Raw genomic sequence first — 15,539 nt, forward strand, 5'->3', positions numbered from 1 at the left:
TATAACCCTCTGGCTCGTATATCTGATGTGCAAAGGATTGTGGGTCAGAATAGCTAGAAAAGCATGCTGGCTCTGGATGCGGTAGTACATCCTGGTATTTTTGGCATCACGCATTTTACGTACTATGTATAGAGAGGCGAAGTCAAACCCTGTCCGGTGTCTTCCATGGGACCTTATTTCGGACAAAATGTGTACGGTAGTTAGCGGTAGATCCCGTTTGAATTGTGCCATGAATTACACATATGATGTTTGTCAATTTAAAAGATCATTTGTCATCTGCAGTTTGTCTTCGTCTCCGCTCAGTGAACTACGTCTCCGGTCTCACACAGTATACGTCACCAACACGGCCGTTACCTTTCTAGCTATAGCCATGCAAAAATGCAAGTTTCTCGCCATTGATTTCTGTACACATTCCTTTCCGAAATGAGGACCCATAGGGGACGCTGGAAGGGGAGGGACTTCGCCTCTCTATTGAGACATACTACATCTTTTTCTGGAATTCTAAATAACATGTTAGTATGGCACGCACAGCTGGTCTCTCTTGAAAAAGAGATCTAGATCTTAATGAGTCTGCCTCACTACATTAAGTAATTACAGCCAGCTAGCAAGCAAGTTTGCTAGCGAACACCTAAACTTTTGAGCAACTAAACCTTGTTTTCGGAGACTCTTTGTTGAAGGATTGAAAGTAAACACGATGTCTTTATCAATATCTGACATTAACTCCTGTGGCAAGAGAAAAACCGCCAAGACTGTGAAGGTTCACAACCGTCTCTTTGTGCAAACGCTTCCTGTGACAAGACCCTAGATTCATTACCATAGTTATTGAGTTGTGTTGTTAAGTGGGCTTTTTGACTGAGTGTATCCTTGACACACTAAACACAAACTCGTCCTCCTCATTTGGTCGCGTACGTTTACATTTTTCACTACGCAGACCTTTTCATGAACCTGGGCCTGAAGTGTTGGATCAATCAGCAGTAACCAACAGTTGGGACTGTGTGTGTCAGAGCCCCCCCCCCCCCCCACACACACTCTCAGACAGTAGTAACCGATAGCAGAGGGCTGGGACATAGCTGACTGTCGCTCTCCACTCGTGTCCCATGAGTCAGCAGCTCCTCCACAGTCGTCCAATCATCAAGCAGCTTGCTGTTCCTCAGTCGGTTCTGCTTCATGTGGCTCAGCTCCAGCACCGTCTGAGACGACATCGACCCCTGAAGTCCTCCGACCTGCTCCTCCCCTCCTCCTCCTCCTCTCCTCTCCCTGTGTTGCCGCGACAACGCCAGGTGGCGCCTTCTTTCGGTCCGGTTCCAGTATCGCCCCGCCCATCGGCCGTCCTCCCCTTGCTCCTCGCCGTCTCTCTCCCCGCCTCCTCGCACCTCCTCGTCCGTCGTGACCTCGCTGCGTTCCCTGGCCAACCGGTAGGCTCGTGCTCTGAGCAGCTGGTTCCTGACTGACTTCTGATTGGACAGTCTGGAGCGGGGAGACGGAGGAGAGTGGGGGTTGTGTTGCGGGGCCCCCAGCGTGCCGTAACAAGGAACCGGGGAACCTTTAGGGATGCGGGGGCGGTTCCCGAGAGTCTGAAAGCCACGCCAGTCCGACGCTCCGCTGGAGCCAGATCCAGGACTCTTAGAAAGGGCGTCCTCCTCTCGGCTCCGGCTAACGCCCTGGCTGTTTCTCAGTGCGTTCTGGTGATTGGTCAGACCGGTTCTGTCTATGCCGAGGTGACCGGTGGGTTGACAGTTACTGGGATAACTGGCCCTGCTCCTCGGCCCCAGAGTGTTGCTGGGTGTTCCTGGTTGGCTGTCTTGGAGGCTGTTTGGGTCGCCCATGTTGGGGTGACTGGCCCGGCGGGGGCGCTGCCCTTCGCTCAAATCTGTTAATGTCCGACTCCGGCCCGGAGCCTCGATCATGCCGCCTCCACTCTGCTGCTGCTGCTGCTGCTGCTCCAACCACAGCGCCCTCCGCTGGCAGGGCTCAGTATGACAACCTGCAGAACAGAAAGAAGTCATCAGGTGTTTCATGACATCTCGATACATAAACCTCCATTTAGTTAAACAAGACCACAACGACTTTGATGCTTCACACAACTGCCCAAAGGGTTAATGGGATTTATTGTTATGTTGTCACTTTCGGTGAATTTCACCAGCTGTATTCACTGTATCTATCTAGCAAGGACAATTTTGCTACTTTTTTGGTGTAACACATCATTATAGTGACCAAAGTGTCCTAATCCCCTTGACGTCACATACTCACCACGAGTGCATCAGCCTGGTTTCGTAAGATGCTAAACTTGTAATGTACCTAAACACCTCACGTTTTTTGAGGAGCACTCCCACTTCACTACTTCACACTACCTCTCCTTGGCTTTTTCTGTCCTGTCATGTCAGATAATGGGCAGGGACAAGCCTGCATAACTGAAACATCAGCAAGAAAAGAGTAAAGTGAAGTTGCTCTTGTTGCTGACCAGACAGAATGCAGAAAAAAAATATTCACATTTTTTGCTCAAAGATCCCTGGAATTCCAGATCCATTTTCAGGAGCGTTTTGGATAACTAACCACATCTCTCTGATTTTCTTGTCTTCAGAATCAGTAGGATATGTCATCAGATTAATAGCTAAAGAGAATGATTTGAAGAGCTTTGCTCACCAATGGAAGGGGAAGGGGGCGAGCGGTGACGAGGTAACGTGGGACTCCTCTCAGCTCTGTGGAAGTGAACCGTTGTGGTCGTGCTGTTACCCACAGTGCAGCGGGACGCCTGTGGCACCCCGGAGTGAGTCATCGGCGTCGTCTCAGGGATGGACTCCAGATCCCAGCGTCCTCGCTGCTCTCGAGGGGAGTGGCCTGAGCGGAGATGGTGAGTCTGACGGTGGGCGTGGCTCCCATGAATCTTGTGTAGTCGCCGGTGCTCCCCGGTGCTGACGCTGTGGAACCCGGAGTCGCTGGGTTCAGAGGAGATCAGGGACTCGGAGGAAGAGGAGGAGCCTTGGGAGGAAGGGGTGTGGCCCGGCAGCGACGACATGGCGTCCGTCTCGGCCTCGGAGAGCGCCATCCGGTGGTGGGGGCTGTCGGGGCCACATCCCAACCCGCTGTCGAGCTCACTGAGGGGAAGGTATCCAAGAAAACGATCAGACCGCCAAGGAGGCCGATAGTCGGACTAAAGAGAAAGTAAGAAAACATTTTAATTGAATTTATTCAAAGTACAAAAGTTGCACCAAATCAGCTTTCATGCTTTCAAAAACTATGCAAATAACAAAATAGTTATATGCTGCGTAAGAGAGAAAGAAGTACAAAAAGGGAATAACTGAAGGCAGACGAAGGCAGTAAAACAGTAGTGATGCAAATCAATGTAAATGATCTACCTCTCTGGGGAAATGCTTTGGCTCCATCTCTTCAGTGTTGTAGCAGCCAATCAGGCAGCTCTCTGAGTTTGGCTGGTAGGGCAACATTTCTTGGCCCTGGAATAGAAAACCTTTATCAGAATGGATGTAAGTCACCCGCAAACATAAATTCAGAATAGAATAGAATAAATCACCTGGTAGTCCAGTCTGTCCAGGTGATCTAAGCTGTAAGAGACGCTGGGCAGGTAGCTGTTACCCGGGTGCTGGTCGTTGGATGATCTGGGCAGGTAGCCATTGGGTGGATAGACATCGGGCGACATCATCATGTGACTATTGGTGGAGTACAGGTCAGGTGACACGGTCATGTGACCATAGTAAGGCCTGTGAAGAGGAAGCGATCAGGTCATGTTTGTATGTAGGTCTATTCACTGTTCACATGTGCATGAATGGAAATGGCAGGTTCCTTGGTACGTAAATTCACCTATGAATATTCATGAGTCTTCATCCACATGTATAATAATAGCATGCGTTGCACTGACAGCTGTCTCAGCAGAACAACCTTCCACTCGTGAATATTTATGAGAGCGCAGAGCGACTCAGTCATGCTGACCTGAACCGTCAAGTACAAAATTTGTTGTCCCTCCATTTGAATCATCGATAGACAGAAGTAGAAGTCTTCTCTTCATACCTTTCACTTCAGTCCGTACACTTTGGACCATTCACAAACTTTTACGGCAGTCTTAGCCTTTTTTCGCCCATTCCAAAATTCTTACCCAAACTTCTTCTCTGTTTTTACACTTCACACACTGGTCCTAAATTCTTTAACCAAATCCAGAACTTTGACTCGAGTTCCAAAGGTTCCTTCCATTTCCAAAATAATTCACTTTTCCAACTTTTTACCCAACTGTTAACCATTTACCCCAACTACAATCCTTTACCCTAAACACCTTTAAACACAGTCCCAAAGTTTTACATAATTTCCAATTTTGTACTCTACTCCAAACTATTTACCAGAGAAAGAAGCTTGTTCCCGGTCCAAACCTTGACTGTTCCATCTGTTCATCCAATTACCAATTATTTACCTAATTTCTGGGAATATACCCAGGTAGGAGGGATTAATCTGTTCCCCAAATTTGACCTAATTACCAAATGTCTACTGGTACCACATATTCAGATTAATTCCTTGATACCAATATTTTCCCTTTTTCCCAAACTTTACCCTGATTAGAACCCACCCATGATTTTTACTCTGTTCTCAGTCTGTTTGTTTACATCTTCCTAACTTCTTACCCACAGTCATAACTCTTTATCCCATTTCCCAAAGTTTCACTATGTCCAAACTTCTACCCATTTCCAACTTTTTTAATACCTACTCCTTCCATTTTCCACCAGTTACAGACCTTTACACAGTTCACCATTATAACGCGGTCCCAACTGTTGTCTCTAATTTTGATCATATAACTACTTTCAAAAGAAATATGGCACAGTCCTACAATTCAACCCTATTCCCAAACTTTTACTCTCATCAGATCTTTCAGCCCAAATGATCGGTCTACCTCGTACCCTCCATCCCAAGTCTTTATCCCATTCACAAAATGTTCTACTCTGTTGTACCTCTACCAAATGTTAACCCATTTAAAGCCTTACCAAGTGCACAACTCTTACTCAAACTGTCACCCCAGTTACCCAAAACCCGCTACCACCGTCCCAACCCCGGTCCTAAATCCTGTTCTTTGGTCTCCAACCTGTTTCAAAGCTTCATCTAAGTCTTAGTGCTAATTATTTTCAGTAGTGGCATTATTATTGCTTTCACTTCACATAAAGATACTGAAATTCGTAAAATACCATCACAAATAAGAAAAAGCATTCTTTGAAACCCCAACCACATCTTTCAGTTCTTGTCCCAAACTAATCCCAAACTCTTAACCTCACCATCGTGGAGAATTTCCAGCACAGTTTACCCACCCGGCACTGTAGCCGTCTCCCTGGCCTCCCTCTCCCTCCATCAGTCCCATGGCTCTCAGGGCCTCCCAGTGTCTTTCCGTCGGGACGTTGCAGTCAACCGCGCAATGAGACCGCCGCCTCCTGTGACCACGCCCTCTTCTCGCCTCCACCTGCATAGCGATTGGCTGGCCATACTCGTCCACGTAGTGCACCTCCTCCCGGTGTCGGTGATGAGAAGGTTCATGAGTCTTGGCCTGATGAGGGAACACTTCATATCATACATTGTGCACATATTATAGATACACATGCAGCACAGTAGTAGTTTATTGTTTTAAATACTGCTGCAATTTGGCTCCATTTGTAGAAGAGGAATTGATTTTTTTATATCTTCTCAAAGATTTAGCTTTTAAGAAAAGGTCGGTAGGTTAGCTTAAAGATCTGTGATACTGTTAGATGCATATATCATCCTGCTTCTTCTGTGGATTGTGTGTTGATGATGGATAAAGGTGGCAGAAATGCACAGTGGAAAAGTGGGTGTTTAGCCTCCAATGCAAGGTCAGTCAGCGCTTTGGTTTCTAACTTTTTTGGGATGCCTGACTACAATTGTGTTACGTAACGTGGCATATGATTCACACTCTTCTTTATATAAAGAGATAAAAGATGGAGCCTTTTAGTATAAGTTGCAGTTCAGGAACGAAACGGCTAAACAGAAGCTGAAATGAGGGATTACTTCCTCTCATTCTGGCTGAAGGTGTTAATTAGTGGAAACAGCTGCTGTAGCGCTAAATGCTGTAGACCTTCGACCCTCCGTGACTCGTGTGGGACGACTCGTGTGCAGTTTTTTATTTATTTATAAAATTATTTATTTATTTACTTTGGTTACTCACTAACTTACTGTAGATTGCTCAGTCGAATAGGTCCAACCAACTTTACAGTGTGAAGCTTTACATTGTAAATATGATGTTTCAATCAAGACACATTGAAGAGAATAAAAAAGTACATTTACAGAAGTATTGACGTGTTTATACTTTATACTTCTTCGCTATATTGTACTTCTTGTTACTGGAAGAAAATTTGTAATAGAATAAGATAAAATAATTGGTTATCAAAGTCAGGGGGTTATAAGCAATTTAAATTCGATTTTTGGCTGAAAAACTGAATTCATTTAGCAATAATAGATGTGAAAGGAGGCAGAATCTGTTATTTTATAACATTAATTTAAGGTCAACCACTAACAGGTAAAAACATAGTTCTGATTTTGATCTATTTATCTTCCATAACTCGTCTTCTTTTCAGACTAGAGGAAAGGAAAGGAAAACATTTATTTTATTCTTTGTTTGTTTACGTCTGTAGATTTATCTTAAATTCACCAGAAGTCACCTTTACATAAAGCCTCATTTGCATATTTAAACATAACATTTCATAGAACTTGTAACAGAATAGCTGCTGGTGTTGCTGTGAGTGATGAAGTGGTGAAGTTTGATGGTGATATCTACTAGTTCATGTTGTGACCCTCTTCACCTGGAGACTCTTCTAAATGTCTGGACTTTAACTAAACGTCTCTTTAAAGGAGCTTTTCTATCAATGGAGTTTTTCTCACACTCTGATCCAGAAATCTCCACTTCAGTAGTTCTGACATCCACCAAACTTCACACCTTCATTCCTCTCTGTGTGCTGAAGCTTTCTACTGAGGGCTTTGTCCACACACCACTCACACACTCACTTATACTACATTATATTAATAAAGACATGGAGAACATGGATGTTTTTATGGTTGTATTTTCCGATTTATTGGGTGATATTAAAAAGCCTTCTTACTCTAATATGTCAACAAAATGAAACAATCATTTTGAACCTGGCTTTATCCAGATACGAAACGTATCCAAATTGTCACATAATTAATATGATAATGCCTCATTTGCATATTTAAAGTTACATTTTCACGACATAAATAATTGTCTCATTGTCAGCAATCAAACTGGTGAAGTTTCTCCCCGATAATCAATTGTGATAAAAATGTCTCTTTGTGTGGCTCATCTCTAATATACACTGAGGTGCATTTATGTTGGAGAGGCTCTGAAGTGTAAAGTGTGTCACCGTTCTGTCAGCTCGGGACATAGAAGGACAGCTGACGGCCCGAAGGACGTCATGAGGACGGTAGTGGAGCTTTGTGTCGGAACGTCACATGTGAAAGTCAAGACACTCAGCAGGATGTAGGTCAGGACTCAGTGTAACCCGGGACCACGACTAGAGTCTTTACACTCTCAGTGCACGGCCCGGGGCCACACACACACACACACACACACACACACACACACACACACACACACACACACACACACACACACACACACACACACACACACACACAGCCGAGACCGAAACATAGAAACACAAGCACACACAGATACAGATGTACACGTGCATAAACACACCAGTACATACATGTGGAAACCTGCTAAGTCATACGTGCACTAACATGTACACACACACACACACACACACACACACACACACACACACACACACACACACACACGTGCACAGAAATCAGAGAGTGAGAGTGATGAACCCTGGAGATGAGTGTTGCGCTCCACTGCACTTTGACAGTAACACAGACTGATCTCTCTCTCTCTCTCTCTCTCTGTCTCTGTCTCTCTCTGTCTCTCTCTCTCTCTCTGTCTCTGTCTCTCTCTCTGTCTCTGTCTCTCTCTCTCTCTCCCTCTTTCTCTCTCTCTCTCTCTCTCTCTGTCTCTGTCTCTCTCTCTCTCTCTCCTCTCTCTCTCTCTTTCTCTCAGTTTTTTTTCTCACAAAGCTTCTGACTCAATTTTCACTCAAAGTGCAAAACTCTGCAAAATGAGACACTTGTCGTTCTCAGCACAAAATCATCAGTCAGCGTGTTACATTAAATAAAAGTGTTGCGAAACTCTCAGAATGTTTCATCTGATCCTGTGAGCTTCAGTCACTGCAATTTAGATAATACAAACATTACATTACTGTTATTCCTAAATCAACTGAATTAATGTGCCGTAAATATTAAAACTCACACCTACAAGAAAGGAGGAGTTTGTCTCAACATAAATAAATGGAATCAAACTCATCCAGTGATGAACCACTTCAGTCAGCTGACTGATGACACATTGGACGTCATGTTACAGACCAACGTGTTCTTAGAAATACACGACATGACCACGGAAACAATTTAACTATCGAGGAAATAATCACGGTTTAAACTTGTTTAGGCAACAAAACCACTTGGTTAGGTCAAACGTAACTTCACAACACTGTGGGACATGAACGCCGGTCGCCTGGTTGAAAGTCCAAAGCCGCGCTGTTGACCCCGACCTGCGCTGTTACCAGGTCGGGGTCAAGTTGTACGGACAGAGACGGGGTTAGTGGGACATTAGGGTTATTGGTAATTAAACTGTGGTTGAGGTTTGGTGATGGTCTAGGTTAGACAACAAATACACTAGGTTAAGTTTAGGGAAACATTGTAGTTGCAGTGTTACACTACAGGGACAAACTCGTTTGGAAACTTTCTCTTGTGTTACAAAAGTAGTTCATGGAAAACGTGTTTCTGAAAACATTTGAGTCAAGAGGAAAACCATGCAATTGTTGAATCTGTCTTCATTTTAGATCGACAATGGTCACTTTTTCTGGAGACGACTCTCGCCGTACGCTTCCTGATTTGCATAAAGTAGCCTAGACCTCAACTTTAAGCCAACGAGGAGTGAAGAGTGAAGGATGTGGTGGCATCTAGTGGTGAGGTTGTAGATTACAGCCAGGCGGCAACCTGCAGTTCTGCAGAGTGAAGTCAGTTCTTCATGTGTTAAAGCTGCATTCTCTCTAGTGTCCATCAGGGGGCGACTCCTCTGGTTGTATAGAAGTCTAGTCTAAAATGACTCTACTTCTCTCTTGATTTATTCCCTCAGTAAACATTGTAAACATGAGTTTATGGTCTCAATCTCTAGTTTACAGTCTTCTTCAATACAGCATGATGTTCATTTAGTACATTATGCTCCATTTAGAGTCAAACAGACCATAAAGCAGGGGACGCTTTAGGGGGCGGGGCTACACGCTGATTGACAGGTCTCTACCAGAGACATATACGGCGTCTCTAGTCACTCCTCCTCAGTCCAGATATGATCACTTCCTGTTCACTGGTTGATAAAAAACATGGCGACGACCAAAACGCCGAACTTTAAAGCATCGGTCCACAGACGAATGGGTGACGTCACGATGTCTTCGTCATGAAATCGACTGAACATCACACATGTACCCGAGTTTGAAGAAAACCTGTTTGGACATATTTGCTTATTAAGCAAACAGCTGATCCCGAGGGCGACGTTACATTGTCCAGAAGCCAAAGATCTCGTATGGATCCTGTGACTATTGAGGCTGGCTCGCTCAGAAGCATTCAGTATTCAGGAGGAAATGGATTGTGTGAGCTGAGTGATTTGAGTGAAGTGGAGAATGAGTCACATTTTCTTTTGTACGTACTGAGAGCATCAGTCTTTCACCCTGAAATGTTCCGGCGCACAGCTGATTAAAAATGTGAACGGTTGCTTTATTTTGATGCTTCTAAATTTGCCGTCATTGTCTCAGAAGGATAATTTGACTATTTAATTAGCCTTATTATTTAAGTTATCATTGTTGCAGACTGTGATTCATGCATTTTTGGGCATGAAGGTCTAAAGATTTGAGTGTGAAAATTGGTTTTCTTTACGTGTTTGGGGTATTGTTTAAACAAGTACATGCTGCATTCTCGTCTTTACGTCTCACGCAGGCCACAATGATCCATTCATTCACGGAAAAACCAAAATAACCTAAAAATGTGTTGCCGCTATTTTAGTCAATCCACGTTTTTCTGCAGCTGCATGAGGACGTAAAGTTTTAAGGTACATCCACAGGGCGACAAGCAGCCGCTAGTCCTGCACCACCAGCCATTCATGTCAAACTGTCTCTTTGTAACCAACATGAACCAGCATCCCGCTCGACTGCCTCACATCACAGATCCTGCAGCTCCACACATTTACATTCAGCTTCAGCAGCATCCCTGAGACAAAAACGCTTCAGCTCAACGCGGAATTATGAAACTTTATTTTTGAGATTTATGTCTCCAGAAGGAGCCAATGGGCTTTGAGCTGAGAGCCACAGACAGGAAGTCAGAAAGTAGTGACGGACTAAAGGTCAAGTCATACCTTCAGCGTCTACAAGGGTTTTCTGCCTAGCCCCGCCCCCTTACTGTGCTGTGATTGGCTAGTACTCGTTGCCTCAACTGCTCAGCTAATTTTTTCCTTCTGGGCTTTCTGCCAATGTCGGAATGTTGTGCACATCGAATGAGTTGTAAAGGAGTGTTCTTCTGTTTGTCTTCCTCTCTCATCTCTATATGAAGGGATGTGTTGTATATGTGGACTGATATGTACAGTGACTGTGTTTCCTGTCTTGCATGGCGTCACCTCAGCAGCCATCAGATCCAGTTATGATCTCCCTGTCCCGCGTTGGTCCGTCACAAGTCCTGGACTCTCTGTGTGTGTGTGTGTGTGTGTGTGTGTGTGTGTGTGTGTGTGTGTGTGTGTGTGTGTGTGACACAGGAAGTCATCTGATAAGGTGTCAGCATCAACGCATGCGGGATAAAAACCTCCTCTGACACGCGTAGCCGGATAATCGTGTGTCAGAAAACATCCGTCGTCGTTGCACAGATTCGCTCCGCGTGTCTAATAGAGTGCGTCGGACCGCAGCCAGTCCAAAAAGGAAAACGGTGGCGCTGAAGGAAAAACATGGCTGAGATAGGAGCTCTCGCCGCCGATCACGGCGAGGAGGGGAATTAAAAGCCGACATTGAGTTACTGAGATGTGGCTCCGCTGTGTGACGAGCAGAGAGGAGCGAACGCTGAGCGACGCAGACAAACAAACACTTTCCAAGAAAGAGCGGCAGCGACGGACTCGCTTGTGGAAGCGAGGCCGGAGCGCTCTACATAATGTGTTTGAATAGAACAACAATAACTCTGCTTGCTTTGCTGCAGATTAGTCACCGCTGGAAGTCATGCTCTGCTTGTTGTTGCTCGAAATAATTAAAAAAATATGTTCTCTGTAAAATCAAATGAGTAGATCAATATCAGCGTTGGCTCTGCCTTCAACACAAAGACGGGTCCAAGATGTTTATTGGAACCATATTGATACGTGAGAGCTTTAAAAAGGAACAATGTGTGTTGTGATATTCATATTTTAACTAAACATAAATTTGTTAAAATTACTTAGAGCATTTCATGTTGTGTTGACTCTGTCGCCCCCTGTGGACTACAGTGGTAATGTCTCTGAGCACCAGACTCCCTTTAGAAAACCTCTCATTCTACTGCAGCAGGGTCTGACAGGATCTGGGTCTGTCCTCGGTGGACCGGCCTCTGCTGGAGGATCCGGGTCTGTCCACGGTGGACCGGTCTCTGCTGGAGGATCCGGGTCTGTCCACGGTGGACCGGTCTCTGCTGGAGGATCTGGGTCTGTCCACGGTGGACCGGTCTCTGCTGGAGGATCTGGGTCTGTCCACGGTGGACCAGGTCTCTGCTGGAGTCTGAGCTGAAGGAGGTTCTGGTGAACTTGCATGAGTTCATCTGGTTTCACCAGAATCCGACCCGGTGGCTCCGATGACATCATTAAGAATAACTCTGTAGAAACAGAGCATCTTCTCTCTGAAGGTCTCTGTACTGATGGAGGTCTGATAGAGGATCAGGACTACACTGAGACCAGGTAAAAGGTAAAACTTTAAGGGTGTATTCACAACGAGCTGGTGTGGAAACCTGGTTCGGTTCTTTGTTCATACGTGAACGCTCTCTCCTCCACTTGAACTCTGCGGTTCGTCTGCAGTCAGTCAGTAATCCACTCTTCATCTGAAGCAGCTGATCCTCGAGTGTTTGCCGGTATCCAACCATCAGAGCGGATCTCTGACGGTGAACTCTTCGTCTTCTGATCAGATGCTTAGGGAAGTCGACCAATGAGAGAGCAGCTTGCTCTCTCATTGGTCGATATTGGTAATATTTTGTGCAAAATTCGGACGGACAAATGGGAGTTCAATATTATCGTAATTATTTAGATGATTTTGATGTATAATCGACCGTAGAAAAACTTCATACTGCTTCCTTCGGTGGTGGAAAAGGTATTCAAATCCTTAAATTCAATAAAAGTAGAAATACCACATACAAATACTCCTGTGCAAGTAAAAGTACCAAAAGTAAAACTACTTCCATCAGTGTTGTACTATCATAATATTGGATCATCGTTCGCTGGGTCAAGTGTTTAGTATCTGGAGCCATCTGGTGGTGAAGTTGCAAATTGCAACCAACTGAAACTTCTACCGTACTACAGCAGTGAGAAGAGTGTTCTTCTCCAGAGCCGGAGTTAGGTTTGTCCGCTCTGGGCTCCTGTAGAAACATGGCGGTACAAGAGGACGGCCTCCGTATGTAGATATGAACGTTTTTAGGTGATTTTTAGGTTATTATAAACTAAAGAAATCTTTTTTTTATCTTCAAATGTGCTGCCAGTAGATTTCTGAATGTTACACTCTGTTCCTTTAAAATACCAAAAGTACTCAAGTGGCTGCTTACTTTTATATACTGGATTATTATTGTTGATGTATTAGTATATAAGTTCAGTACTAACGACTGATTTAAAGTACTTCATAAGACTTTTGGTACTTTAGTCCGTCACAATGGATAATACATGTACGTAAAGTACAAGTACTTGTATACAGTACTTCAGTAAATGTACTTTTCTTTCTGTCTCCTCATCCTCTACACACACACACACACACACACACACACACACACACACACACACACACAGATAATAGCTTTCAGTCATCACAGCGTTTCCCTCAGCCTGTGTGTGTGTGTGTGTGTGTGTGTGTGTGTGTGTGTGTGTGTGTGTGAGATGCATGTCTACAGTGATCTAACAGAGAGCAGGTCATCTCAGCAACCATCACATCTCGTTATCTGTCCTCTCTTCTCCCCCTTTATCTCTCTCTCTCTCCCTCTCTCTCACCCTGTATCTCTCTCTCTCTCCCTCACCCTCTCTCTCACCCTGTATCTCTCTCTCTCTCTCTCTCCCTCTCTCTCACCCTGTATCTCTCTCTCTCTCCCTCACCCTCTCTCTCACCCTGTATCTCTCTCTCTCACCCTAAAACACACCTGCAGAAGGTCACTCACCTTGGTCCGAGTGAGGCGACAACCCATCCTGACTTCTCCTTTTAGACCGGCACAAGTTAGGAGGAGAGAGAGAGAGAGAGAGAGAGAGAGAGAGAGAGAGAGAGAGAGGATGAAAAGATGAAGGGATGAAGGGTGAAAAGAGAGGAAGATGAGGAGGGTGGATGAGAGAAGCTGCAGAGGAGAGGAAGGCTAAAAACAAAAAGAGAGAGCGAGTAGAGGAGAGCAGAGAGTGTGATGATCCTCGTTCGTCCGCCAGCTCACATCCTCCAAACTCTGGTAACCCACAATCCCCCTCCGGTGAATCAGCTGTGCTCCTGCGCCGCCCAGTGAACTACAGCTCCCATGATGCCGCGGTGTAAACAGCAGCGGTAATAGCAGTCGGTGGGCAGCAGCAGGTCCATCGCATTAAACCTCTCTCACTCTCTCTCACTCTCTCTCTCTCTCTCCTCAGGAATCAGAAAGCAACACAAGCGAGCGGATGGCAGCAGAGAGAGAGAGAGAGAGAGAGAGAGAGAGATGAACTGAAAGAGAGAGAGAGACGGAGGTGAGAACAACAGAGACATCCTCTTCTGACAGTTTCTTCTTCTTCTTCTTCTTCTTCTTTCTTACCCTCCTGTCACTCTCTCTCTCTCTCTCTCTCTCTCGCTGTATCTCTGTGGCTCTGCTCCCGCCGGCCAATCACAGAGCCCGGATGCGAGGAGGAGGGGAGCCGGATGCTCTGATTGGCCGAGAGCAGGAGTCAGTTTCAGCATCCATTCAGGGGTTTTCTCTCTCTCTCTCTCTCTCTCTCTCTCGCTCTCTCTCGCTCTCTCGCTCTCTCCTTCACCTCTCTCTTCTTTGATCCGTCCTTTTTCCTTTTGTCTGATTTTCTTCACACTCGTCACCGTTCGTCCTCCTGCGTTTGAGCCCCAAAACCTACACTGATATTATTCTCTGTGTGTGTGTGTGTGTGTGTGTGTGTGTGTGTGTGTGTGTGTGTGTGTGTGTGTGTGTGTGTGTGTGTGTGTGTGTGTGTGTCTGTTGACATTCATGTGATTCAGTGTAAAACCAGACGTTTAATATTCAGTGTTTGTCAGTGACTGTGTTCTGTGAGCACACATCATGGCTGCTACATGTTGCTGCTCTATGTATTTGAGTGGCAGAAGAAGAAATTAATTTGATTCAATTCAGAAACTTTATTTCGTTGTAAAGAGGGAACTGAACCAGAAAGTACAGCTCTGGATTAACCACTTCAACTACGTTCAGACTCACAGACTGTTTAGAAGAAGTTGAAGTACCTGTCAATCACTGTGTAGCCCCGCCCCTAAATCATCCCCTCTTTATGGTGTGTCTGACTCTAAATGGAGCATAATGTACTAAATGAACATCATGCTGTATTGAAGAAGACTGTAAACTAGAGATTGAGACCATAAACTCATGTTTACAATGTTTACTGAGGGAATAAATCAAGAGAGAAGTAGAGTCATTTTAGACTAGACTTCTATACAACCAGAGGAGTCGCCCCCTGCTGGACACTAGAGAGAATGCAGCTTTAACACATGAAGCTTTGACTTCACTTTAAGAACCGGAGGTTGCCTCCTTGTTCAAACTCTCACCTCTGGTCATGAGCTTTGGGTAGCGACCGAAAGAATGAGATCAAATTAGATCAACTTTGTAAATGCAGATGTTTTGCAGGATTTAATTGTCCTTACAGTTAAATAACTGAACTGAAATGAAGAGGAAAAGATGATGAGTTCTATCTCTTAATACTTCTTCTTCATCTGAACTTTATCTTCACATAGTCTTTATTTGAACTTGCACTGTGTCTGATTGATACTCAGAGTGGCTGATTGTCTATTATGTGCAGCATACAGGACCCTGATTATTAATCAGTGCTTCTATTTAGTGGGCACTTCACCCACTAAATGATCGCCTGTTACTCACCCTGTGGTACGTAGAAGTCATGAAGAAAACTCACGTCTACGAGTTGAACGAAGAATCAACATAACAGACAAAAGTCACAATGTTTTAAATATGCAAATGAGGCATTATCTAATGGTAGCGTTAGGATAAATCTACAG

General features: G+C 44.8%; 1 protein-coding gene across 1 annotated transcript; it reads right to left on the reverse strand.

The window, feature by feature from the left end:
* Positions 1-1,024: 1,024 nt before the first annotated feature.
* Positions 1,025-14,054, reverse strand: LOC137888695 (uncharacterized). Its single transcript, XM_068732130.1, has 6 exons — positions 13,480-14,054; positions 5,301-5,533; positions 3,530-3,716; positions 3,357-3,452; positions 2,644-3,151; positions 1,025-1,984 (listed from the first exon to the last, which is right to left on the reverse strand). The coding sequence occupies exons 1-6, from the start codon at positions 13,504-13,506 to the stop codon at positions 1,032-1,034; spliced, it is 2,004 nt and encodes a 667-aa protein (XP_068588231.1). The 5' UTR covers positions 13,507-14,054; the 3' UTR covers positions 1,025-1,031.
* Between the last annotated feature and the right edge of the window lie 1,485 nt (positions 14,055-15,539).

Source organism: Cebidichthys violaceus, unplaced genomic scaffold (genome assembly GCF_023349555.1).
Source record: "Cebidichthys violaceus isolate CVI_PGR_0920_01 unplaced genomic scaffold, fCebVio1.0.p SCAF_57, whole genome shotgun sequence".
NCBI lineage: Eukaryota > Metazoa > Chordata > Actinopteri > Perciformes > Stichaeidae > Cebidichthys > Cebidichthys violaceus.